Source organism: Rutidosis leptorrhynchoides, chromosome 6, assembly GCF_046630445.1.
Source record: "Rutidosis leptorrhynchoides isolate AG116_Rl617_1_P2 chromosome 6, CSIRO_AGI_Rlap_v1, whole genome shotgun sequence".
In the NCBI taxonomy this organism is placed as follows: Eukaryota; Viridiplantae; Streptophyta; class Magnoliopsida; order Asterales; family Asteraceae; genus Rutidosis; species Rutidosis leptorrhynchoides.
Window position 1 is genome coordinate 427,436,211 of NC_092338.1, and position 27,051 is coordinate 427,463,261.

The 27,051-nt window shown below is 33.5% G+C and overlaps 2 protein-coding genes across 3 annotated transcripts; both read left to right on the forward strand.

Annotated features, from left to right (window-relative positions):
• Positions 1–16,377: 16,377 nt before the first annotated feature.
• Positions 16,378–20,637, forward strand: LOC139853386 (uncharacterized). Of its 2 annotated transcripts, none has more exons than XM_071842773.1 (8): positions 16,378–16,454; positions 16,567–16,672; positions 17,274–17,353; positions 17,453–17,728; positions 18,304–18,380; positions 19,146–19,188; positions 19,274–19,351; positions 20,411–20,637. In XM_071842773.1, exons 1-8 carry the CDS (start codon positions 16,416–16,418, stop codon positions 20,417–20,419), a joined length of 708 nt encoding a protein of 235 aa, XP_071698874.1. In that variant the 5' UTR covers positions 16,378–16,415; the 3' UTR covers positions 20,420–20,637. The 2 variants fall into 2 exon arrangements, with proteins under 2 accessions (XP_071698874.1, XP_071698875.1); XM_071842774.1 differs by having other exon boundaries at positions 17,298–17,353.
• A 1,516-nt stretch (positions 20,638–22,153) lies between these two features.
• LOC139855951 (organelle RRM domain-containing protein 6, chloroplastic-like) lies at positions 22,154–24,392 on the forward strand. Its single transcript, XM_071845185.1, has 4 exons — positions 22,154–22,503; positions 23,005–23,073; positions 23,523–23,629; positions 24,206–24,392. Exons 1-4 carry the CDS (start codon positions 22,218–22,220, stop codon positions 24,293–24,295), a joined length of 552 nt encoding a protein of 183 aa, XP_071701286.1. The 5' UTR covers positions 22,154–22,217; the 3' UTR covers positions 24,296–24,392.
• The last annotated feature ends 2,659 nt before the right edge of the window (positions 24,393–27,051 follow it).

Consider the following 27,051-nt stretch of genomic DNA (forward strand, 5'->3'; position numbering starts at 1 on the left):
TCTACACCTGGCAATCGGGTCGTGTTGGTTTGGGTTTGGGTCGGGTCGAAACGGGTTTGGGTTTGAACGAGTCCGGGTCTAAACGGGTCAGAAATTTTGAACGGGTCCAACGGGTCGGGTCAAGAGCGGGTCGAGGCCCATTTTCCCACGTGTTGGGTCGGGTCAAGACCCTTTTTCTTAAATTTTTTCTTTATGTTTCCGATTTCCGTTTTCATTTTCAGACTCGCGTTCCCAAATGAAGTTTTCGGATTCGCAATGTGAAAAAAAAAAATAAAAAAAATAAAAAATTCAAAAAAAAAATTTAAAATCGAAAAAAAATTTCGAACAAAAAAATTTGAAATTTTTTCGGGAAAATTTTTTTTTTTTGAAAAGTTTTTCGAAAAAAAAAAATTTTGATTTTTTTTTTTTTTTTATGTTTCCGATTTCCGTTTTCATTTTCAGACTCGCGTTCCCAATTGAAGTTTTCGGATTCGCAATGTGAAAAAAAAAAATTTCGAAAAAAAAAAATTCTGAATTTTTTTTCCAGTCACATGTGATTTTCACGCCACATGTCGCGCTCTCATTGATTCCTTCGATCTCAACTTAATTTATGGATTCAAATGAATATTTTTTTTAGAAAACGCGCGTTGAAAACGTTCGACGAAAACGCCATGCAAAAATCGCGCCGAAAAACGCCTGCCGAAAACGCTTGCGAAAACGGGCGTTGAAAACGCCCTGCAAAAACCGCGCGCTGAAAACCGCCTTCGAAAAACGCGCTACGAAAAACTAGCGCCAATAACGCGCGCCGAAAACGGGCAATGAAAACGCGCGCCGAAATCTTGTGGTGAAACGGGCATAAAAAACGTAGGACCCATTAGACTCGAACATAGGACCCGTTGAACCCGTCACTTTTTCCTTGTGATATAAGTAGTTCAATTTTGGACCCACAAGATATTTTATCATTTATAAATTGAGAACCTATTGGATCCTAATATTAAGACCCAATGAACCCATTTTTTAGACTATGGGTTTGATTTGCCAGGCATAACGGCAACTATACTTGGGTTCACTATGAAATGTCCCGTTCTTATTGATTAAAAACGTTCCATATTAATTGATTTCGTTGCGAGGTTTTGACCTCTATATGAGACGTTTTTCAAAGACTGCATTCATTTTTAAACAAACCATAACCTTTATTTCATCAATAAAGGTTTAAAAAGCTTTACGTAGATTATCAAATAATGATAATCTAAAATATCCTGTTTACACACGACCATTACATAATGGTTTACAATACAAATATGTTACAACAAAATAAGTTTCTTGAATGCAGTTTTTACACAATATCATACAAGCATGGACTCCAAATCTTGTCCTTATTTAAGTATGCGACAGCGGAAGCTCTTAATAATCACCTGAGAATAAACATGCTTAAAACGTCAACAAAAATGTTGGTGAGTTATAGGTTTAACCTATATATATCAAATCGTAACAATAGACCACAAGATTTCATATTTCAATACACATCCCATACATAGAGATAAAAATCATTCATATGGTGAACACCTGGTAACCGACAATAACAAGATGCATATATAAGAATATCCCCATCATTCCGGGACACCCTTCGGATATGATATAAATTTCGAAGTACTAAAGCATCCGGTACTTTGGATGGGGTTTGTTAGGCCCAATAGATCTATCTTTAGGATTCGCGTCAATTAGGGTGTCTGTTCCCTAATTCTTAGATTACCAGACTTAATAAAAAGGGGCACATTCGATTTTGATAATTCAACCATAGAATGTAGTTTCACGTACTTGTGTCTATTTTGTAAATCATTTATAAAACCTGCATGTATTCTCATCCCAAAAATATTAGATTTTAAAAGTGGGACTATAACTCACTTTCACAGATTTTTACTTCGTCGGGAAGTAAGACTTGGCCACTGGTTGATTCACGAACCTATAACAATATATACATATATATCAAAGTATGTTCAAAATATATTTACAACACTTTTAATATATTTTGATGTTTTAAGTTTATTAAGTCAGCTGTCCTCGTTAGTAACCTACAACTAGTTGTCCACAGTTAGATGTACAGAAATAAATCGATAAATATTATCTTGAATCAATCCACGACCCAGTGTATACGTATCTCAGTATTGATCACAACTCAAACTATATATATTTTGGAATCAACCTCAACCCTGTATAGCTAACTCCAACATTCACATATAGAGTGTCTATGGTTGTTCCGAAATATATATAGATGTGTCGACATGATAGGTCGAAACATTGTATACGTGTCTATGGTATCTCAAGATTACATAATATATAATACAAGTTGATTAAGTTATGGTTGGAATAGATTTGTTACCAATTTTCACGTAGCTAAAATGAGAAAAATTATCCAATCTTGTTTTACCCATAACTTCTTCATTTTAAATCCGTTTTGAGTGAATCAAATTGCTATGGTTTCATATTGAACTCTATTTTATGAATCTAAACAAAAAAGTATAGGTTTCTAGTCGGAAAAATAAGTTACAAGTCGTTTTTGTAAAGGTAGTCATTTCAGTCGAAAGAACGACGTCTAGATGACCATTTTAGAAAACATACTTCCACTTTGAGTTTAACCATAATTTTTGGATATAGTTTCATGTTCATAATAAAAATCATTTTCTCAGAATAACAACTTTTAAATCAAAGTTTATCATAGTTTTTAATTAACTAACCCAAAACAGCCCGCGGTGTTACTACGACGGCGTAAATCCGGTTTTACGGTGTTTTTCGTGTTTCCAGGTTTTAAATCATTAAGTTAGCATATCATATAGATATAGAACATGTGTTTAGTTGATTTTAAAAGTCAAGTTAGAAGGATTAACTTTTGTTTGCGAACAAGTTTAGAATTAACTAAACTATGTTCTAGTGATTACAAGTGTAAACCTTCGAATAAGATAGCTTTATATGTATGAATCGAATGATGTTATGAACATCATTACTACCTTAAGTTCCTTGGATGAACCTACTGGAAAAGAGAAAAATGGATCTAGCTTCAATGGATCCTTGGATGGCTCAAAGTTCTTGAAGCAAAATCATGACACGAAAACAAGTTCAAGTAAGATCATCACTTGAAATAAGATTGTTATAGTTATAGAAATTGAACCAAAGTTTGAATATGATTATTACCTTGTATTAGAATGATAACCTACTGTAAGAAACAAAGATTTCTTGAGGTTGGATGATCACCTTACAAGATTGGAAGTGAGCTAGCAAACTTGAAAGTATTCTTGATTTTATGAAACTAGAACTTTTGGAATTTATGAAGAACACTTAGAACTTGAAGATAGAACTTGAGAGAGTTCAATTAGATGAAGAAAATTGAAGAATGAAAGTGTTTGTAGGTGTTTTTGGTCGTTGGTGTATGGATTAGATATAAAGGATATGTAATTTTGTTTTCATGTAAATAAGTCATGAATGATTACTCATATTTTTGTAATCTTATGAGATATTTCATGCTAGTTGCCAAATGATGGTTCCCACATGTGTTAGGTGACTCACATGGGCTGCTAAGAGCTGATCATTGGAGTGTATATACCAATAGTACATACATCTAAAAGCTGTGTATTGTACGAGTACGAATACGGGTGCATACGAGTAGAATTGTTGATGAAACTGAATGAGAATGTAATTGTAAGCATTTTTGTTAAGTAGAAGTATTTTGATAAGTGTATTGAAGTCTTTCAAAAGTGTATAAATACATATTAAAACACTACATGTATATACATTTTAACTGAGTCGTTAAGTCATCGTTAGTCGTTACATGTAAGTGTTGTTTTGAAACCTTTAGGTTAACGATCTTGTTAAATGTTGTTAACCCAATGTTTATAATATCAAAAGAGATTTTAAATTATTATATTATCATGATATTATGATGTACGAATATCTCTTAATATGATATATATACATTAAATGTCGTTACAACGATAAACGTTACATATATGTCTCGTTTCAAAATCATTAAGTTAGTAGTCTTGTTTTTACATATGTAGTTCATTGTTAATATAATTAATGATATGTTTACTTATCATAATATCATGTTAACTATATATATAACCATATATATGTCATCATATAGTTTTTTTTACAAGTTTTAACGTTCGTGAATCACCGGTCAACTTGGGTGGTCAATTGTCTATATGAAACCTATTTCAATTAATCAAGTCTTAACAAGTTTGATTGCTTAACATGTTGGAAACATTTAATCATGTAAACATCAATCTCAATTAATATATATAAACATGGAAAAGTTCGGGTCACTACAGTACCTACCCGTTAAATAAATTTCGTCCCGAAATTTTAAGCTGTTGAAGGTGTTGACGAATCTTCTGGAAATAGATGCGGGTATTTCTTCTTCATCTGATCTTCACGCTCCCAGGTGAACTCGGGTCCTCTACGAGCATTCCATCGAACCTTAACAATTGGTATCTTGTTTTGCTTAAGTCTTTTAACCTCACGATCCATTATTTCGACGGGTTCTTCGATGAATTGGAGTTTTTCGTTGATTTGGATTTCATCTAACGGAATAGTGAGATCTTCTTTAGCAAAACATTTCTTCAAATTCGAGACGTGGAAAGTGTTATGTACAGCCGCGAGTTGTTGAGGTAACTCAAGTCGGTAAGCTACTGGTCCGACACGATCAATAATCTTGAATGGTCCAATATACCTTGGATTTAATTTCCCTCGTTTACCAAATCGAACAACGCCTTTCCAAGGTGAAACTTTAAGCATGACCATCTCTCCAATTTCAAATTCTATATCTTTTCTTTTAATGTCAGCGTAGCTCTTTTGTCGACTTTGGGCGGTTTTCAACCGTTGTTGAATTTGGATGATCTTCTCGGTAGTTTCTTGTATAATCTCCGGACTCGTAATCTGTCTATCCCCCACCTCACTCCAACAAATCGGAGACCTGCACTTTCTACCATAAAGTGCTTCAAACGGCGCCATCTCAATGCTTGAATGGTAGCTGTTGTTGTAGGAAAATTCTGCTAACGGTAGATGTCGATCCCAACTGTTTCCGAAATCAATAACACATGCTCGTAGCATGTCTTCAAGCGTTTGTATCGTCCTTTCGCTCTGCCCATCAGTTTGTGGATGATAGGAAGTACTCATGTCTAGACGAGTTCCTAATGCTTGCTGTAATGTCTGCCAGAATCTTGAAATAAATCTGCCATCCCTATCAGAGATAATAGAGATTGGTATTCCATGTCTGGAGACGACTTCCTTCAAATACAGTCGTGCTAACTTCTCCATCTTGTCATCTTCTCTTATTGGTAGGAAGTGTGCTGATTTGGTGAGACGATCAACTATTACCCAAATAGTATCAAAACCACTTGCAGTCCTTGGCAATTTAGTGATGAAATCCATGGTAATGTTTTCCCATTTCCATTCCGGGATTTCGGGTTGTTGAAGTAGACCTGATGGTTTCTGATGCTCAGCTTTGACCTTAGAACACGTCAAACATTCTCCTACGTATTTAGCAACATCGGCTTTCATACCCGGCCACCAAAAATGTTTCTTGAGATCCTTGTACATCTTCCCCGTTCCAGGATGTATTGAGTATCTGGTTTTATGAGCTTCTCTAAGTACCATTTCTCTCATATCTCCAAATTTTGGTACCCAAATCCTTTCAGCCCTATACCGGGTTCCGTCTTCCCGAATATTAAGATGCTTCTCTGATCCTTTGGGTATTTCATCCTTTAAATTTCCCTCTTTTAAAACTCCTTGTTGCGCCTCCTTTATTTGAGTAGTAATGTTATTATGAATCATTATATTCATAGATTTTACTCGAATGGGTTCTCTATCCTTCCTGCTCAAGGCATCGGCTACCACATTTGCCTTCCCCGGGTGGTAACGAATCTCAAAATCGTAATCATTCAATAATTCAATCCACCTACGCTGCCTCATATTCAGTTGTTTCTGATTAAATATGTGTTGAAGACTTTTGTGGTCGGTATATATAATACTTTTGACCCCATATAAGTAGTGCCTCCAAGTCTTTAATGCAAAAACAACCGCGCCTAATTCCAAATCATGCGTCGTATAATTTTGTTCGTGAATCTTCAATTGTCTAGACGCATAAGCAATCACCTTCATTCGTTGCATTAATACACAACCGAGACCTTGCTTTGATGCGTCACAATAAATCACAAAATCATCATTCCCTTCAGGCAATGACAATATAGGTGCCGTAGTTAGCTTTTTCTTCAATAACTGAAACGCTTTCTCTTGTTCATCATTCCATTCAAATTTCTTCCCTTTATGCGTTAATGCAGTCAAGGGTTTTGCTATTCTGGAAAAGTCTTGGATGAATCTTCTGTAGTAACCAGCTAGTCCTAAAAACTGGCGTATGTGTTTCGGAGTTTTCGGGGTTTCCCACTTTTCAACAGTTTCTATCTTTGCCGGATCCACCTTAATACCTTCTTTGTTCACTATGTGACCGGGGAATTGAACTTCTTCCAACCAAAATGCACACTTTGAAAACTTAGCGTACAATTCTTCCTTCCTCAATACTTCTAACACCTTTCTCAAATGTTCACCGTGTTCTTGGTCATTCTTTGAGTAAATAAGTATGTCATCAATGAAAACAATGACAAACTTGTCAAGGTATGGTCCACACACTCGGTTCATAAGGTCCATGAACACAGCTGGTGCATTAGTTAAACCAAACGGCATGACCATAAACTCGTAATGACCGTAACGTGTTCTGAAAGCAGTCTTTGGAATATCATCTTCTTTCACCCGCATTTGATGATACCCGGAACGTAAGTCAATCTTTGAATAAACAGACGAGCCTTGTAGTTGATCAAATAAGTCGTCGATTCTTGGTAGTGGGTAGCGGTTCTTGATGGTAAGTTTGTTCAACTCTCGGTAGTCGATACACAACCTGAATGTACCATCTTTCTTCTTGACAAACAAAACAGGAGCTCCCCACGGTGATGTGCTTGGTCGAATGAAACCACGCTCTAAAAGTTCTTGTAATTGGCTTTGCAGTTCTTTCATCTCGCTGGGTGCGAGTCTGTAAGGAGCACGAGCTATTGGTGCAGCTCCTGGTGCAAGATCTATTTGAAATTCAACGGATCGATGTGGGGGTAATCCCGGTAATTCTTTCGGAAATACATCGGGAAATTCTTTTGCAATGGGAACATCATTGATGCTCTTTTCTTCAGTTTGTACTTTCTCGACGTGTGCTAGAACAGCATAGCAACCTTTTCTTATTAGTTTTTGTGCCTTCAAATTACTAATAAGATGTAGCTTCGTGTTGCCCTTTTCTCCGTACACCATTAAGGGTTTTCCTTTTTCTCGTATAATGCGAATTGCATTTTTGTAACAAACGATCTCCGCTTTCACTTCTTTCAACCAGTCCATACCGATTATCACATCAAAACTCCCTAACTCTACTGGTATCAAATCAATCTTAAATGTTTCGCTAACCAGTTTAATTTCTCGATTCCGACATATATTATCTGCTGAAATTAATTTACCATTTGCTAATTCGAGTAAAAATTTACTATCCAAAGGCGTCAATGGACAACTTAATTTAGCACAAAAATCTCTACTCATATAGCTTCTATCCGCACCCGAATCAAATAAAACGTAAGCAGATTTATTGTCAATAAGAAACGTACCCGTAACAAGCTCCGGGTCTTCCTGTGCCTCTACCGCATTAATATTGAAAACTCTTCCACGGCCTTGTCCATTCGTGTTCTCCTGGTTCGGGCAATTTCTAATAATGTGGCCTGGTTTTCCACATTTATAACAAACTACATTGGCATAACTTGCTCCGACACTATTTGCTCCGCCATTACTCGTTCCGACACCATTTGTTCCTTTCGTTCTATTAACCCCTGGTCCGTAGACCTCACACTTCGCCGCGCTATGACCATTTCTTTTACACTTGTTGCAAAATTTGGTGCAGAACCCCGAGTGATTCTTTTCACACCTTTGGCATAGTTGCTTCTGATTGTTGTTGTTGTTGCGGTTATTATTGTTGTTGGGATGATTGTTGTAGTTGCTGTTGTTGTTGTTGTTGTTGTTGTTGGGCCGTTTGTTGTAGTTGCGATTGATGTTGCGATTGTTGGGATAATTGTTGCGATTATTGTTGTAATTGCTGTTGTTGTTGTATTGGTGATTCTTATCACCGTTTTCCTCCCACTTTCTTTTGACTTGCTTCACATTGGCCTCTTCAGCAGTCTGTTCTTTAATTCTTTCTTCAATCTGGTTCACTAGTTTGTGAGCCATTCTACATGCCTGTTGTATGGAGGCGGGCTCGTGTGAACTTATATCTTCTTGGATTCTTTCCGGTAATCCTTTCACAAACGCGTCGATCTTCTCTTCCTCATCTTCGAATGCTCCCGAACACAATAGGCACAATTCTGTGAATCGTCTTTCGTACGTGGTAATATCAAATCCTTGGGTTCGTAACCCTCTAAGTTCTGTCTTGAGCTTATTGACCTCGGTTCTGGGACGGTACTTCTCGTTCATCAAGTGCTTGAATGCTGACCACGGTAGTGCGTACGCATCATCTTGTCCCACTTGCTCTAGATAGGTATTCCACCATGTTAACGCAGAACCTGTGAAGGTATGCGTAGCGTACTTCACTTTGTCCTCTTCAGTACACTTACTTATGGCAAACACCGATTCAACCTTCTCGGTCCACCGTTTCAATCCGATCGGTCCTTCGGTTCCATCAAATTCCAAAGGTTTGCAGGCAGTGAATTCTTTGTAGGTGCATCCTACACGATTTCCTGTACTGCTAGATCCAAGGTTATTGTTGGTATGTAGCGCAGCCTGTACTGCGGCTATGTTTGAAGCTAGAAAAGTACGGAATTCCTCTTCATTCATATTCACGGTGTGTCGAGTAGTCGGTGCCATTTCCTTCAAAATAGTTAAATGGAACAAGTTAATCATACAGAATATTAAGAGTAGTTTATAGTATTTCGTAGCATAATATGAACTCATTTATAAAAGCTTTTTCTTCATATTAGCGTTTTATAAGTTTAAATTCGGGTAGTACCTACCCGTTAAGTTCATACTTAGTAGCTAATATACAATTCAACTACTACAATTCTATATGAAAAACTGATTATAATAATATTTCGCGTTCAAACTTTTATACAATATTTTACAAACTTACAATACCGCTTATTTTACATAAAGCATGAAATATAGCACACAATAACTTTGATACAAGATAGTTGTGAAGACAATTCTAGCTAGTACACAAGTCGTTCAGCAAAGGCAATAAAGACACGTAATTCATACGTCCAGAAACAAGTCATGCATTCTGGTTTTACTAGGACTACTTCCCATCCTTGGTCTTGTGCAACATAACCGTTATGGCCGTTGATAAGACAGCGTGTTGTAACGTCATCAAAGGGACGAGGGTTACGTAATGTCCAACAGTCCCGTAATAATCTAAAAACCTCATTTCTTACCCCAATTACCGACTCCGTCACTTGTGGAAACGTTTTGTTTAATAGTTGTAGCCCGATGTTCTTGTTCTCACTTTGGTGAGAAGCGAACATTACTAATCCGTAAGCATAACATGCTTCTTTATGTTGCATGTTAGCCGCTTTTTCTAAATCACGAAGTCCAATATTCGGATATATTGAGTCAAAATAATTTCTTAACCCGTTGCGTAAAATAGCATTTGGGTTCCCCGCAATATATGCGTCAAAGTAAACACATCGTAACTTATGGGTTTCCCAATGTGATATCCCCCATCTTTCAAACGAAAGTCTCTTATAAACCAAGACATTCTTGGAACGTTCTTCGAATGTCTTACAAACTGATCTCGCCTTAAATAGTTGTGCCGAAGAATTCTGGCCGACTCTAGACAAGATTTCATCAATCATGTCTCCGGGTAGGTCTCTTAAAATATTGGGTTGTCTATCCATTTTGTGTTTTTAAACTGTAAAATAGACAAGAGTTAGATTCATAAAAAAATACTTATTAATACAAGCAATTTTTACATATATCATAAAGCATAAGAACACTATATTCCATATATTACACCACACGAATACAACTATCTTATTCCGACTCGCTCGTTTCTTCTTCTTCGGTTTTGGTTCGTTTTGCCAAGTTTCTAGGGATATATGATGTTCCCCTAATACGAGCCGTCGTTGTCCACATTGGTTTAGAAAAACCTGGTGGTTTAGAGGTTCCCGGGTCATTGTTACAACTTAAGGACTTCGGGGGTTGACGATACATATAAAGTTCATCGGGGTTGGAATTAGATTTCTCTATTTTTATGCCCTTTCCCTTATTATTTTCTTTTGCCTTTTTAAATTCAGTTGGGGTAATTTCTATAACATCATCGGAATTCTCGTCGAAATCCGATTCATCGGAGAATTGGTAATCCTCCCAATATTTTGCTTCCTTGGCGGAAACACCATTGACCATAATTAACTTTGGTCGGTTGGTTGAGGATTTTCTTTTACTTAACCGTTTTATTATTTCCCCCACCGGTTCTATTTCTTCATCCGGTTCCGATTCTTCTTCCGGTTCCGATTCTTCTTCCGGTTCCGACTCTTCTTCCGGTTCCTCTTCGGGAACTTGTGAATCAGTCCACAAATCATTCCAATTTACATTTGACTCTTCATTATTATTAGGTGAGTCAATGGGACTTGTTCTAGAGGTAGACATCTATCACATAATATCAAACACGTTAAGAGATTAATATATCACATAATATTCATATGTTAAAAATATATAGTTTCCAACAAAAATGTTAAGCAATCACTTTTAAAGAAAAGACGGTCGAAGTCCAGACTCACTAATGCATCCTAACAAACTCAATAAGACACACTAATGCAAATTTTCTGGTTCTCTAAGACCAACGCTCGGATACCAACTGAAATGTCCCGTTCTTATTGATTAAAAACGTTCCATATTAATTGATTTCGTTGCGAGGTTTTGACCTCTATATGAGACGTTTTTCAAAGACTGCATTCATTTTTAAACAAACCATAACCTTTATTTCATCAATAAAGGTTTAAAAAGCTTTACGTAGATTATCAAATAATGATAATCTAAAATATCCTGTTTACACACGACCATTACATAATGGTTTACAATACAAATATGTTACAACAAAATAAGTTTCTTGAATGCAGTTTTTACACAATATCATACAAGCATGGACTCCAAATCTTGTCCTTATTTAAGTATGCGACAGCGGAAGCTCTTAATAATCACCTGAGAATAAACATGCTTAAAACGTCAACAAAAATGTTGGTGAGTTATAGGTTTAACCTATATATATCAAATCGTAACAATAGACCACAAGATTTCATATTTCAATACACATCCCATACATAGAGATAAAAATCATTCATATGGTGAACACCTGGTAACCGACAATAACAAGATGCATATATAAGAATATCCCCATCATTCCGGGACACCCTTCGGATATGATATAAATTTCGAAGTACTAAAGCATCCGGTACTTTGGATGGGGTTTGTTAGGCCCAATAGATCTATCTTTAGGATTCGCGTCAATTAGGGTGTCTGTTCCCTAATTCTTAGATTACCAGACTTAATAAAAAGGGGCACATTCGATTTTGATAATTCAACCATAGAATGTAGTTTCACGTACTTGTGTCTATTTTGTAAATCATTTATAAAACCTGCATGTATTCTCATCCCAAAAATATTAGATTTTAAAAGTGGGACTATAACTCACTTTCACAGATTTTTACTTCGTCGGGAAGTAAGACTTGGCCACTGGTTGATTCACGAACCTATAACAATATATACATATATATCAAAGTATGTTCAAAATATATTTACAACACTTTTAATATATTTTGATGTTTTAAGTTTATTAAGTCAGCTGTCCTCGTTAGTAACCTACAACTAGTTGTCCACAGTTAGATGTACAGAAATAAATCGATAAATATTATCTTGAATCAATCCACGACCCAGTGTATACGTATCTCAGTATTGATCACAACTCAAACTATATATATTTTGGAATCAACCTCAACCCTGTATAGCTAACTCCAACATTCACATATAGAGTGTCTATGGTTGTTCCGAAATATATATAGATGTGTCGACATGATAGGTCGAAACATTGTATACGTGTCTATGGTATCTCAAGATTACATAATATATAATACAAGTTGATTAAGTTATGGTTGGAATAGATTTGTTACCAATTTTCACGTAGCTAAAATGAGAAAAATTATCCAATCTTGTTTTACCCATAACTTCTTCATTTTAAATCCGTTTTGAGTGAATCAAATTGCTATGGTTTCATATTGAACTCTATTTTATGAATCTAAAAAAAAAAGTATAGGTTTCTAGTCGGAAAAATAAGTTACAAGTCGTTTTTGTAAAGGTAGTCATTTCAGTCGAAAGAACGACGTCTAGATGACCATTTTAGAAAACATACTTCCACTTTGAGTTTAACCATAATTTTTGGATATAGTTTCATGTTCATAATAAAAATCATTTTCTCAGAATAACAACTTTTAAATCAAAGTTTATCATAGTTTTTAATTAACTAACCCAAAACAGCCCGCGGTGTTACTACGACGGCGTAAATCCGGTTTTACGGTGTTTTTCGTGTTTCCAGGTTTTAAATCATTAAGTTAGCATATCATATAGATATAGAACATGTGTTTAGTTGATTTTAAAAGTCAAGTTAGAAGGATTAACTTTTGTTTGCGAACAAGTTTAGAATTAACTAAACTATGTTCTAGTGATTACAAGTGTAAACCTTCGAATAAGATAGCTTTATATGTATGAATCGAATGATGTTATGAACATCATTACTACCTTAAGTTCCTTGGATGAACCTACTGGAAAAGAGAAAAATGGATCTAGCTTCAATGGATCCTTGGATGGCTCAAAGTTCTTGAAGCAAAATCATGACACGAAAACAAGTTCAAGTAAGATCATCACTTGAAATAAGATTGTTATAGTTATAGAAATTGAACCAAAGTTTGAATATGATTATTACCTTGTATTAGAATGATAACCTACTGTAAGAAACAAAGATTTCTTGAGGTTGGATGATCACCTTACAAGATTGGAAGTGAGCTAGCAAACTTGAAAGTATTCTTGATTTTATGAAACTAGAACTTTTGGAATTTATGAAGAACACTTAGAACTTGAAGATAGAACTTGAGAGAGTTCAATTAGATGAAGAAAATTGAAGAATGAAAGTGTTTGTAGGTGTTTTTGGTCGTTGGTGTATGGATTAGATATAAAGGATATGTAATTTTGTTTTCATGTAAATAAGTCATGAATGATTACTCATATTTTTGTAATCTTATGAGATATTTCATGCTAGTTGCCAAATGATGGTTCCCACATGTGTTAGGTGACTCACATGGGCTGCTAAGAGCTGATCATTGGAGTGTATATACCAATAGTACATACATCTAAAAGCTGTGTATTGTACGAGTACGAATACGGGTGCATACGAGTAGAATTGTTGATGAAACTGAATGAGAATGTAATTGTAAGCATTTTTGTTAAGTAGAAGTATTTTGATAAGTGTATTGAAGTCTTTCAAAAGTGTATAAATACATATTAAAACACTACATGTATATACATTTTAACTGAGTCGTTAAGTCATCGTTAGTCGTTACATGTAAGTGTTGTTTTGAAACCTTTAGGTTAACGATCTTGTTAAACGTTGTTAACCCAATGTTTATAATATCAAAAGAGATTTTAAATTATTATATTATCATGATATTATGATGTACGAATATCTCTTAATATGATATATATACATTAAATGTCGTTACAACGATAAACGTTACATATATGTCTCGTTTCAAAATCATTAAGTTAGTAGTCTTGTTTTTACATATGTAGTTCATTGTTAATATAATTAATGATATGTTTACTTATCATAATATCATGTTAACTATATATATAACCATATATATGTCATCATATAGTTTTTTTTACAAGTTTTAACGTTCGTGAATCACCGGTCAACTTGGGTGGTCAATTGTCTATATGAAACCTATTTCAATTAATCAAGTCTTAACAAGTTTGATTGCTTAACATGTTGGAAACATTTAATCATGTAAACATCAATCTCAATTAATATATATAAACATGGAAAAGTTCGGGTCACTACACACTAACCTTTCTTTAAGTGACCAAAGGCTGGCAGATTGCAGGTTATGACTTGGTTCTTATTTTTTGGTTGAGCACTGGTGTATGAATATACTACGTAGTAGTTTAGATGATGAGGACTTAAAAGTGAGTCACACCGCATTATGTAAAGGAGATGATACTTCATAAATCACATTTTAAGATGCATAATTAACTATTTAGAAAGTTTAGCTAGATGTTAACGTAGTTTTATAGTTTCGAGCCTTCTAGTTTCCATTTTGTTGGTGCCTTTTATTTTTGATGAAGGCTTCGTGTTATAGGTATCGTTATTTTTGAATAAAAAAACTATTGTTATATCAATAATTTATACGTATATAAGATATAAGATCGTAATACACCAAGACCTGTGTCTATGGGCATGTCCATAATGCATTCGCCATCCACTTCTTCCCCCATGGGGCCATAGGCACGATGCACCTTGGGGCGTTTTCTGATCTTCATAACGGAAGTTGGGAGTAATTAAGGGCCGATTCAACTTTCTATTCTTCTAAATTTTTGTTTTTCTCTCTTTATAAATGCTTTTGGCTTATAAAGTTAAAGTCAGGTGGCGTTAAAACTCGCAATGAATAAAGTTACATGTGATTTTAAACTTACAAGAAAATTTATGGAGAAAAAGAATAAAGGATAATGTCTGTTGTTTTTGACCTAAATTTTTGTACTGTTTTTCTCACAGGTTTATTTATTTGAAGATTTGAACTCAAAGGGTTTGTAGAAAGTTATGATTTACATTTTGTTAAATTTTGTTTCAAAAATTATAATTTATAAAATGTTCAAATATTATATGTATTTTTATTTTGACCGATAAAAATAATATTATTTTTTTCTGTAAAAAATAATTATAACTAATATTCTTTTCGTAAATAATAACTAAAAATAATACCTTTTACGTAAAAATAATCAAATAAAGAGCATTCTAAAGTAATTTATAAATAGTTTTTAGAAAGCTTTTAATATTTTAATGGATGGATTTTATTTTATTAAATAATTACTACGTAGAAAACTAGAAATTAAATTTTAACATTCAAAATTTAAAATCTTCTATACATACATTATTATAAAGCGCGTGCCAATAATCCTACGTGTCAGTCTGTTATTAATTCTGGTTAAATTTGCTTATGTGGCGACTTATGGCTAACTTATAATTTATAGTAATTATCTTATAGAATATATTTAAGATAAGTAATTTATACTAATTTATAGCAAAGAAAGGGTTAGAAGATCGTCGGTTGAGCTAACAATACGGTTCGACATGTTTTATTTGATAAGGATCAATAAAGTATGAGAAGTAACAACTTAATGTCTTGCACCGAGTATACTACAAAACAAGTCCACAAACAATATTACAACTATTGTTTTTACTACTACGTATTTTTTATTATCTACTATATATAAGTACTTATTTTTTTAAATGTATAAGTTTAATATTTAATTTACTATATTTAAGGATATTGTAAATCAATCAAAACTTATCCATATATTTATTTATTAATAATTAAATATATAGTACAAAATTATATATAAGTTTTTTTTAAAGCAAAGAATATTATAAGTTTTCTAGGAACAAAATTTTAAGAATTTAGTTTGTGAAACAAATCAAATTGTGATGGTGAATTAGAGATTAATATATAAGGAGTATCACATAATATATTTGATAAAAATTGTTACGGAGTATATAGATATATAATTTAGCATTTTTCTACTAGATTATTAATATAATATCCATCCATGCATATAATCTTATGATTACAGGGCTCAAAAGCTATCATTATCATTATTTTTATTCTATATATCTAATGACTTAATAATTTTATATTTGAAACTACTTAAATAATAATAATAATAATATACCTAATTAGGAAATATTAAATTTTAATTGGTTAATTGAATTTCAATTTTGAAATTGAAACCTTAAAATCCGTTTGCTTATTATATTTAAGATAAGATTTAATAACTATTTTTTATTTAATATTAAAATACCAAACAAAGTAAAGGCTCTTCCATAGATAATTATTATGTAAAAATTTTATTTTATTTACGCTTTCATGTTTCTAATTATAATCTATATTTGATTGATAACATTTGTAATTATCATCACTACTAACGATTTTAAAAAACTATTATTTACGATTTCCATTCAACGGACTGGCTCAAAAAACTAGTTAAATATAGAGGGGAAAACCCTTTGAAATGGCAAATGGGGTTTCGGGTCTCCTGGGAAAACCAAAAAAATGGCGGATAGCAGATCAAACAAGCGAACAAGAAGCCAGGTATACTTTCATAATCATATCAAAAGAATTCTGCAACCGAAACCCTACAAATTTCACCGTTACATATTATTATCTATATATTTAACCTAATTTAATGCATGTATACAAACAGTTAATGCAGAGGAAGAAGCGGATTGAAGAGCTCATCAAATCAGCTTATTCTTCAGATAACGATAATCTTTCACAGTTTCCTCAATTCCAAATTTACAACAAAAATGGTCAGTCTCCGTCATGGCGTCATCATTATCTCTCTTTTTTGTTTAAATTTACTTACAGATATGTTCAACTCATTGTATGCCAAATGAATTTAGGGTTAGGGGTGTTTGGATGTGACCTGATTAGCAGCTGATAATTTAGCTATTTTAGAAACAAAAGTGAAATTACTTCACTGTTTGCAGCTTCAAATGCATAATTTTTAGGTTATATTTAAATGTAAAGTCGAAATAATTATCTTAAACAAGGTAAACTGCACAAAAAGTACCAACTTTTATCAAACAAAGGTATCCAAGGTTTTTATTTTCCACAAAGATGGATCTGCTTATCTTTCGAAGCTTTAAACGCTCAGATGATCCTTCTTTAACATACAAAAACTTAAAATACACTAAATTAGTAAAGCGATTAGAAAATGTAGCTTTTTGTGCTATTTACGATTTTGAAAATCTAGCCTAAAACATCTCTTTAGATATGTTTGGCAATAAAAGCTGAAGTTGTGACCTATCAGGTACCTTGTTTGGTGCTGAGCATAGTCGAAACAACAATAAGAATGTTAATGATTGTTTTTGTTGTTTGTTATTCCTACTAATGCCCCTTATTTAATAGGCCTATCTTTATTCCTCAAACCAGGACGTGGGGATAAACTATCATCTAGTTTGAAGCAGTACATCCAAAAGCTCCTTAAGGTAGTATTGTAACACTATCGTTTAACGGACCTGATCCCATCTGGTTTTAAGTCAAACAAATATAACCCATAACGTTATTACATCTTCTCTTTAGTGCAGGTTAATATGGAGGGCCCATTTGGAGCAGAGTGGCCAGAAAAGGAAAAATTGAAGCGTCGGGAAATGTCATCTCATGAAGCGCTATATATTTTCGTATACGAGGTTCCAATTACGCCAGATACTGAGGCGTCCGTAATTGGATTTGTACATTATAGATTCACCATCGAAGAGGATATACCCGTACTTTACTTGTATGAATTGCAGCTTGAATCTGCTTATCAGGGAAAGGGACTTGGAAAGTTCCTAATGGAACTGGTTGAGCTAATTGCATGCAAGGTAATTAGTTTTCATTGAAGTTTATTTTATGTTATTATTATTGTTAGTTTATAATAGAAACTCTAGATTCTGGTTGATATAAGTAGTTCATATGGCGAATTGGGTGGGTTGAATAGTGGGGTCAAATTAGGTGAATATTATTACATGTTAGGTTGTGACGACTTGAAACACTACTAGTCCAACAATAAAAAAAATTGTTTATGTGGTCGCATACTTTTTATCATTTTATTATGAATTATTTATTTTCTAATAAGATTTATTAGGATGCTTATTCATTTCAACTACGCATTGGATGACTTTTGACTGGTTTACTTTTTTCTATCTGTTTCCCTATTTGATATGTTAGAGCTCAAACATAATCCGAATTGACCCATTCATAAGTAAATGGGATGAAATTGCCACCTCTTTATCAATTTATATTTAACACTAGACCTAAACTAGCTGCCTTAAACCTGAGAAGTTCTTGCCTTTAATTATGTTACATTCCAAGTGCTTAATGGAAATTACATAATTATCTATTGATATGTTGACTGTGTATTTAATATTTCATTTTGTTTGTTTTCGACTTCTCCTAGAACTGCATGGGTGCTGTGGTGCTTACTGTACAGAAGCAGAACACTTCAGCAGTCAATTTCTACTTGAATAAGTTAAGGTAACTTATGAGTTTTGAGATTACATACAACTTTATTTTCTCCCTTCTTTTGTTATTATTATTATAGCCAAAGGTTGAATACAGAACTTTTTTAATGTGCACCGTTGTGCACAAGTGTATTTTTGTACACAAATACAATATTTTTTTAATGTGCATCATTGTGCACAAGTGTATTTCTATGCACATTAGTTGGTTTTGTAGCTTTTTAGTTCTGTATTGAACCTCACCTATTATTATATTCTAATATATTAGTTACCAATGAATCTGATTTAAGATGATATTTCAGCATAATAGTTAATCTTATTTTTCATGCTAATATTTAATTTATTCTTAAACTCAACTATGTTGGGTACCAGCATAATATCTGACATTAGGGGTGTAAAGTTGTCGGAAGTGATCATGCCTCTACATTGTCCACTTCCATCAGATGTGAATACAAACATGTATACAACTCTATATGTTATTTAATATAAGATGATTATGATTATATGTACGCAAGTATGCAGTACTATCAGTTATATTGTGCATCTTGTCTAATAGAGTAATAGCATTATATTATTCTCAAAGTTGTATAATTAGTAAACAGTAAGCTCTTAGGTAAAATTAACCGTCTCATAAAACATCTTGTTTTTGACTTTATTCAACGCTAACTTGATAATTGCTTCCTTTTATTAATTTTAGTGCTCATTACTCTAACAAAAAATATAGAATGTTCTGACTATGTGATCTTGCTGGTACGTTTATTTCTGAAATTTTGTTGTGCAGGTACAATATATCCGCTATTTCTCCTTCAAAAGTTTATCAGCAGGTATGAATTTTTTTTTCCTAAATTGCAAACATGTCATTTAGTAGTAACCTTTTGCTTGCTTGACATTTATACGGTTATCTTTCAGATGGGAGTCATTGGAGAAGAGAAGAGCTATGAGATTCTTTGTAAAACATTCGACCATGAAAGTAAAGCTGTATTAGAGGTAATATGCTTTGTATATCTTGTTTAGTTTCGTCAACCTTGATAACATCATCACTAATGACAAAATACGAATGGCACTTTTAATGACGATATTTGTCGTCGCGGAAGGTCCACTACGCAACAAACGAAAGTTGTTTTTTTGACTTTGACTTTGGTCAGACTTTCTGCAACGACCAAAAGTGCTATTGAACTCTTGAATTCTTTTCCATTTTATTATTTCCCACCGAAGGCGAAACTTTTCGCAGTCAACCTGTAGCAATATAGCATTATGTCTTTCTTTTTCACCACCAAGGAAAGAATTTTCATGGTCAACCTTAACGACGGCTATATTATTGCTAAAGGGTTTAATAAAAAATAAATACTGTATTATACAACTTAAAAGGAATGTAAATTTATTCAATAAACACCTGTGACAACATTGTTGTTGCTAAAGCTACCTCCTAAAAAATAAATTTACCCCGTATTACTTTAACTACAGCAAGTGTTGTTTAAAAAAAAAAAACTTACAAAAGCGAAAGTGGGGCCTGTAACTCTCTTCACGAAAAGTGACTAATGTCTTCACAAAATGTTTTGGGCAAGCGACTTTTACGACGACAGTACGTCACAAAAGACCTTTAGATGACGACTTCCATTAAAGCTAAAAGCATTTTCCTTGCGGTGTATCTTCTTTTTAGATCGCTAAACACACACACACCCAATTACAAACAGTTCAACACGGGACTCGAACTTACAACCTCAAGGTTGATGAGTTATCTCGATGTTTATCTTGTTATACTTTCTTAATGTTCTATACATAATCAACAAATAATATATTGTTACAATAAGTTCTTACTCTTTTGAATGAAGCATTTTAGGAAGTTGTATGCAATTTAGTACTCTTTGGGAACATATTGACCCATTTGAGTTGTCACCTGGTTTTAGCTTTTATTTACTTGTTTATTAATTTTTTTACCCATTGGTTGAATTTGCTACCTCTAGGTTTAACTCAATTGCATTCAAGTTATGAGTAAGTCATGCCACATAACTAATTATTTGACTCGTTGTATTATCTCGTCTTCAGGAATCATGAAGTCCAAATGAGAGTTTCTCAAATTCCGGATTAGCGTAAACATGGTTAAAGAGAGAGATTCACCTTTTGCTCGCCTAGTATGTAAACGGATAAGAAAGTCACAACTTTGAGCTTTCAGTTCACATTCTTTTATGCCAAATTGCCTATGTGCAAGCAAATACGGCTCTAAAACACACTAACATTTGCAAAGTCGAGAACTTGGGGTTTCTCTGTAATCTTATTTTTGGTAAAAAAAAAGAAAAAGTGTAGATTGGCAGGGACACCTTAGCCCTGTGTTGCCTTTGGCAACCCATACCGCCCACCCCACAAGGACTAAGTATGCCGGGTGAAACTCCTCCCCCCAATACCCAACAGTTGGCGCAGACCAGAATTGAACCTGCACCCCATATTTGGTAAGGGTATCCAACAGTGGGCCCGGGGATCAAAGGAGGTGGGTACCAACCAAGCTACTGCCCAGTTGGTAATACCCAACAGTTGGCGCAGACCAGAATTGAACCAGCACTCCATATTTGGTAAGGGTATCCAACAGTGGGCCCCTCTGTTATCTTAGTTTACCATCTTCTTACTCTTGTTGCCTTTAAGATTAATCTGTTTGAGCTATTTGACTAAACTGTATCTATTGCTCTTGTATTTGTATATGGTATATGGTATTGTAGCATCCCAAACCAACATATACTTGCTGCTGTCAATAAGTAACTTGGTACAGTGTCAAAGTGGCCTTTCGATTTGGGTTGGAACTGAAATCTGTTTCCGGTTTGAGTTCACGAGTTAGGGTTTGGAGTTGATATCAAATGCAAACCTAGTAAACGTCTAATGTTAAACTTAATCAACAAATATTCGGAGTTTCAGGTTATTTGGAAAAAAATATATATGTAAAATTCAGGGAATGAACTACATAAAACATATATGATTTTCTAGCAAGTTTTTTTGTTAAAATAGTAAATCATTTATCGATTATAGTTATCACTATCATTATCGTACATAAAGTGTTATACACTTATACATGATGGTTATTTGTTGACTTCAAATTGAACTGTACAACATGTTTATCCATGTTAATGATAGTCTATAGAGTTGTCGAAAATGATAGTCCTATAGAGTTGTCGATAGGAAAGTAAATCATTTATTCTATTTTTCATACTCACTTATAGTTTATAGCTTTCAACAAATTTTCTACTTATATGCATGGTTGCAAATGACCCCGTGTAGCGCCGTTGCGTCGGCCATTACGTCGATTTGGTGACTAGCACGTCTCTTATCCGTCTCAACGTTCGGTCAAAAGTACAAAAGTACAAATTGGTGACTATCAGTTAAAATTTGTGTAAAGTTGGTTAAATCAGTCAAAAAAGTCGTACTTTAGTTTGATTTCCTTGTAATAAATTAACAGTAATAGCGATTATAAGTACAAATTAGTCAACAAAAGTGTTTGGCGATAAATTATGTATATAAATATATATTTTTGTATTTATATATTTAAAAGCCAATGTTGGTCAACACCCTACTTAACCATGTTTCGACCGTCTCGGCTATTTAAGTCTCGATCGTCTCGATCTCGTCTCGCGTCTGACAACTTCATTTTATAATAAACTAAAGAATAGAAACATCAACTAAAAAAAGAAGTTTTGTTTTAAGTTATTTTTTACTAATTTACTACTGTAAGTAGAAATAAGTAAAGTAACCAAAAGTCCAAAACTCTTATATTTTACATATTCAACCCTTCCAGAATTACCCTAAACCTTTGAACACTAGTACCCTCCATCTTCCGGAAAATCAGCTCAACTCCGGTAACAAATTATTAATGGCGGCAACAATGGTTGGTACGTGTAACCCTAGAGTTTGTTCATCATCATCCACGTCACTATTACTGGTCAACAGTGATACCAATCGTTCCTTATCTTCTTCTTCATTTATCTTACGGTCTACACCCCCAATTCCTCTGTACCGTACACTATCTTCAAAGCTTTCAATTAAATCATCAAAACGACAAAATTGTTTTCAAGTTGTAGCCTGCATCTCTCCTTCACAATCACAAAATACAACTACTAATGTTAATTTCACATCCTCTACGAAACTCTATGTCAGTGGTAATTTCACTTTTCGTCACTTAATTATTATATATCTCTTTATGTTAATATGTTAATTGTGTATATTTAAGGTTATTTAGTTATTTGTTCAATTGTTTTATATAAGTTGATGTGTCAACTTCATTATAGTATGCAACACTATTTCAATATGTCTTTCAGTGATGAAAAAATTTGTGATAATTTGCAGGATGCAAATGGTTAATTGAATTTTTAAAGTATAAGTCAATTAAATGTTTAAACAGCATTTGATTTGAAAAGTCATTGAATCGGTAACTTGAAACATGAAATTATTATTTTATTTTTTTCCTTTAAAGCGGTAGGGTTAGAAGCTGTTGAGAACTTGTTTTGACGCACGTGGAAGAAAATGTTTATAATTAGTTTTCAATAACTAATTATAATTAGTTATTGTGAGTATGCAGTGTGTTTTAAGCTGAATACTAGTTTACATATTTGTAAATAGTTATCAATAACTGAATTGATTAATTGAGATTCAAATGGCAGGACTCTCATTTCGAACATCGGTGGAGAGCTTACGAAATGCTTTCCTGTCATTTGGCCAGCTTATTGAAGGTATATATGATCCCAATTGGAATATTGGATCTCGATTTGCAAATACATTATATTGTATAGGTGGCAATTTTTGTAGATTTACTTACGAGTGAGTAGATAACTTTTTTTTGGTGGACTCAAATAATATTGCTAAATAGGTTAAAAGTCGTCCATAGTTAAAGTTTACTACCTCCAAAATATAATTATCATAAGATTTAGATTATTGTTATGTTAGAGTTGTTTTGTATCATAATTAAGTAGTTGTTTATTCATAGAAATAAAAAGGAAAAGTGTTCATGTGTTAACCCAAACTGACCCATACAAGAAAATGAGCTAGCTGACCCGTTTGCACTTCCTACTCAACCTTTCTGCCCCATCGGACCTGTCCAGTTTGCCACCTCTAATACTTTGTTTGTAGTCCCTAACTATAAGTATATTTATAGCTGATGTTATAACCTATAAACTTTTAGTAAATCTGGTGATGGATAAGATTGCCAACAGACCGAGAGGATTTGCTTTCCTGCGTTATGCAACAAAAGAAGAATCTGATAAGGCCATTGAGGGTATGCATGGAAAGGTTCGTTACTCTGTATAAGTTAGACTTCTATTTATATAACCCAAATGTAACTATAAAATGCTTTTCAAGTTGGAGTATATATATATCAAACATCTTCACTACATAGTACATATTAATCATTAATAAATACTCATTTCTAGACTGCTTAGATTCGATTCTTGTGAGTAGTTGCTTGGAATAGGCTACAAATTAAATAAATTTGGGGTATGTAAGTTTTAGGATTGGGTTTATTAATTTATATGCTTGTATTTACAGTTTCAATTTCTTTTTATTTAATGTTGAGACTTCATTTTAACTTCAACTATAATAATTTTACACTGGGTGAACTATGAGAAGTCTTTTGTAAAGATTTTTACTCGATGAAAAAGGGTTGGAAGCTGGTCTAAGTTTTAATGCTGTAAACCTTTTAAATCATTTTATTAAAAACCATTATTTTAGTAAATTTCATGACTCGTTACATAGCCCTCCCGACCCACCCATTTTACTACCTCATGTAGAACTCTTCTTCAGTTACTATAGCATTGCGAGATTTTTGTGCATTTCTTAACTTCTTTACCGCTTGTTTTGCTTTTACAGTTTCTTGATGGTAGAGTTATATTCGTAGAATACGCGAAACCCAGGTCTCAACTTAATCAAGGCATCAAACAGAATCCAAAGCCATATTGATGATCTTATGTATGCCAGTCTTTATAAGGTTTCTTGTCTGATTGTAATGCATTGGAATATTGAATACATATATGTTCTACATACATACTCCTCATAACATAGTAAGCCCGAAAAATCTCTTACGAGGTGCAGCAAACCAGTAACTCTTTCTGGAAACCAATTTCAAACACTTAAAAAAAATCAATTAGAAAAGTACAAACTGATTTGATTCATTATGAATTATGATAATTAGATGATGCTTGTATAATGCATTTTCATATTGAAAAATGAGAATAAATGAACACTAGAATATATAATAGCAAGAAAATATGTTAGTTGATGATATAAAGAATACATTTGTAAAATGATAATTTAATACATGAAAACCATGTGATATGTGCATATGATAATATCTTACGTAGGAAGTAGGATTGATTTTATTCACTTAAATATTATATTATCTATAGTTAAAAAATAGACATATTGCTTGGTCAAACATCCAAATAGGCAAATTATTAATGATCAAGTCCCATGAGGCCATGATTATATATGGCCTTAAATCAACCAGAAGATCCGTAGTTTGTTTACTACTATTTGTTATGGGTGTAAACACGTGGATGAGCCTTGTTTAAATTCTAAGTTCGGTTTGTTTAAAATTTATAGAGCTTCGATTCTTTCCAAGTCGAGCTCGGTTTATCTGATATTTTACAGGTTTGTACTCGGCTGCTCAACTCACTTATATGTGATGGTAAGAGCACTGAGAGTGGTGACTGATGTCACTTGGCATGTCAGACGTGACTTGCTGAGTTAGAAAAAGTGGGGAGTGGTGATCTATGTCAGTTGGACATGTCAGTTTATATTTTTATTATTATTTTAATGATTTTAAATATAACATAAATTGATAAAATTATAAAAATTAACATAAATGGAAACAACTTTCATTAAAAATAAAAATAAAAACATTACATTTCCTAAAAATTAAAAAATATACGATTCCTAAAAATTAAAAAACAAAACATTACGTTATCGCGATTAAAAAGTTACAATTCGTTAACTATTTCGTCATCGCGATTATGCCATAGATGCGAAACAAGAGTATGTTGAAGATACTCATGTTCGTCTTTGTCACGCAGCTCTTTTGTCTTCTCGGCATATACATCACACCTTTCGTACCAAGTTGATCCTTGTAGGTTGTTGACAGGCCAAGTAGTAAGATTTATTTTCAGCGATGTTAAAACCATTGTCTTCAATTATCATGTTGTGCAATATGATGCAACCATACATGATTCTTTTGATTGCGTTTACGCTATATGCCCTAGCAGGTTGTCTTAAAATACCCCAACGACCTTGCAAAATTCCAAATGTTCGAACGTGCCATTCCAAAATATGCATTAAGGACATTCAAGTCATTGTTCGAACCTGCCATTCCAAAATATGCATGCCAAATCCAATTGTCATACGATGCAACGACTTCCAACATGATTGTCAGGTAACCGTGATCGCCTCGTGTGAATTGCCCTTTCCATGCATTTGGACATTTTCCCCAAGCCCAATGCATACAATCAATGCTTTCAAGCATTCCAGGAAAGCCGTGAAGTTCTTCATGTTTATGATACAACCGACACGTATCGTCCTAGGTTGGTTCTCTCATGTATACATTAGCATACAAATCTATAATACATCTTGTAAAATTTTGCAAAGACTCACGTGATGTTCTCTCTGAAATTTATAAATATTCGTCAAATAGATCCGGTGAATCGCCGTATGCTAATTGACGAATGGCAGACGTGACTTTTAAAATAGTAGATACTCCAAGAACACCACGTGCATCTGGACGTTGTTGAAAATAAGTAAAATACTCTGGTGCATCGGGACGAGTAGAGTAAGAAAGTATACCTTCAATATTTTTTTCAAGAAGACTTTGTGACATTTGATAATGCCGTTTGAAATATTCAGGGGGATACTTCGGATCTTGAACAAAGTAATCTTTCATCAAACGATTGTGCGCTTCTACACGATCACGATAAATGTAGCGACGTTTTCGTCTTGAGCTTTGAGCCTCATTTTGTTCCTCGACCTCTCTAGGAATTACCACGTTATTTCGATAAGCAAAAATACTTTTCATCGCGTTCACCAAACTTTCTTCGTCGGAACTACTCATTTTTTAAAGAAATATATTGATTTTGATGAGAGAATTTGGATTTGATTGTGTGAATATGAGTTGAGTAAAATGGATGTATATATAGAAGATTAAAAAAAAAAAAAAAAAAAACTCCCAAACGGCTACTTTCATTTTTATTTTTTATTTATCAAACGGTCGAATGTTGCATTGTTTTCGTCACATGGGAGACTGACAAGGGTGGGACGAAGCAAACTGACGGGGTGGGGGAGTGGGGAGACTTGCGACGCAGCACCCGACATGGTAGGAGACGAGCTCCACTCCCAGCAATCTAATAGCTTTTTTTTCCTCTTATTTTTGACAAAATAACGAAAATTTATATAAAACGGAAAACATTTTCCAAAAGAAAACGTCTTCAACAAGAGAAACAAGAAAGAATATAAGATTGTGATGGTAATCGCTATAAGATTGTGATATATATCATATTAATTAATTATTATTATTGTTTACTAGGTTATACCACACGATTTCACGGGATTACATTTAACTATAATAAAATTAATATTATATTTATTATAATTTAAAAATTAACATATGCATATGACTAAAATATATTATAACTAATCATTATAAATATATAGACTGTTAAACCCGTAAT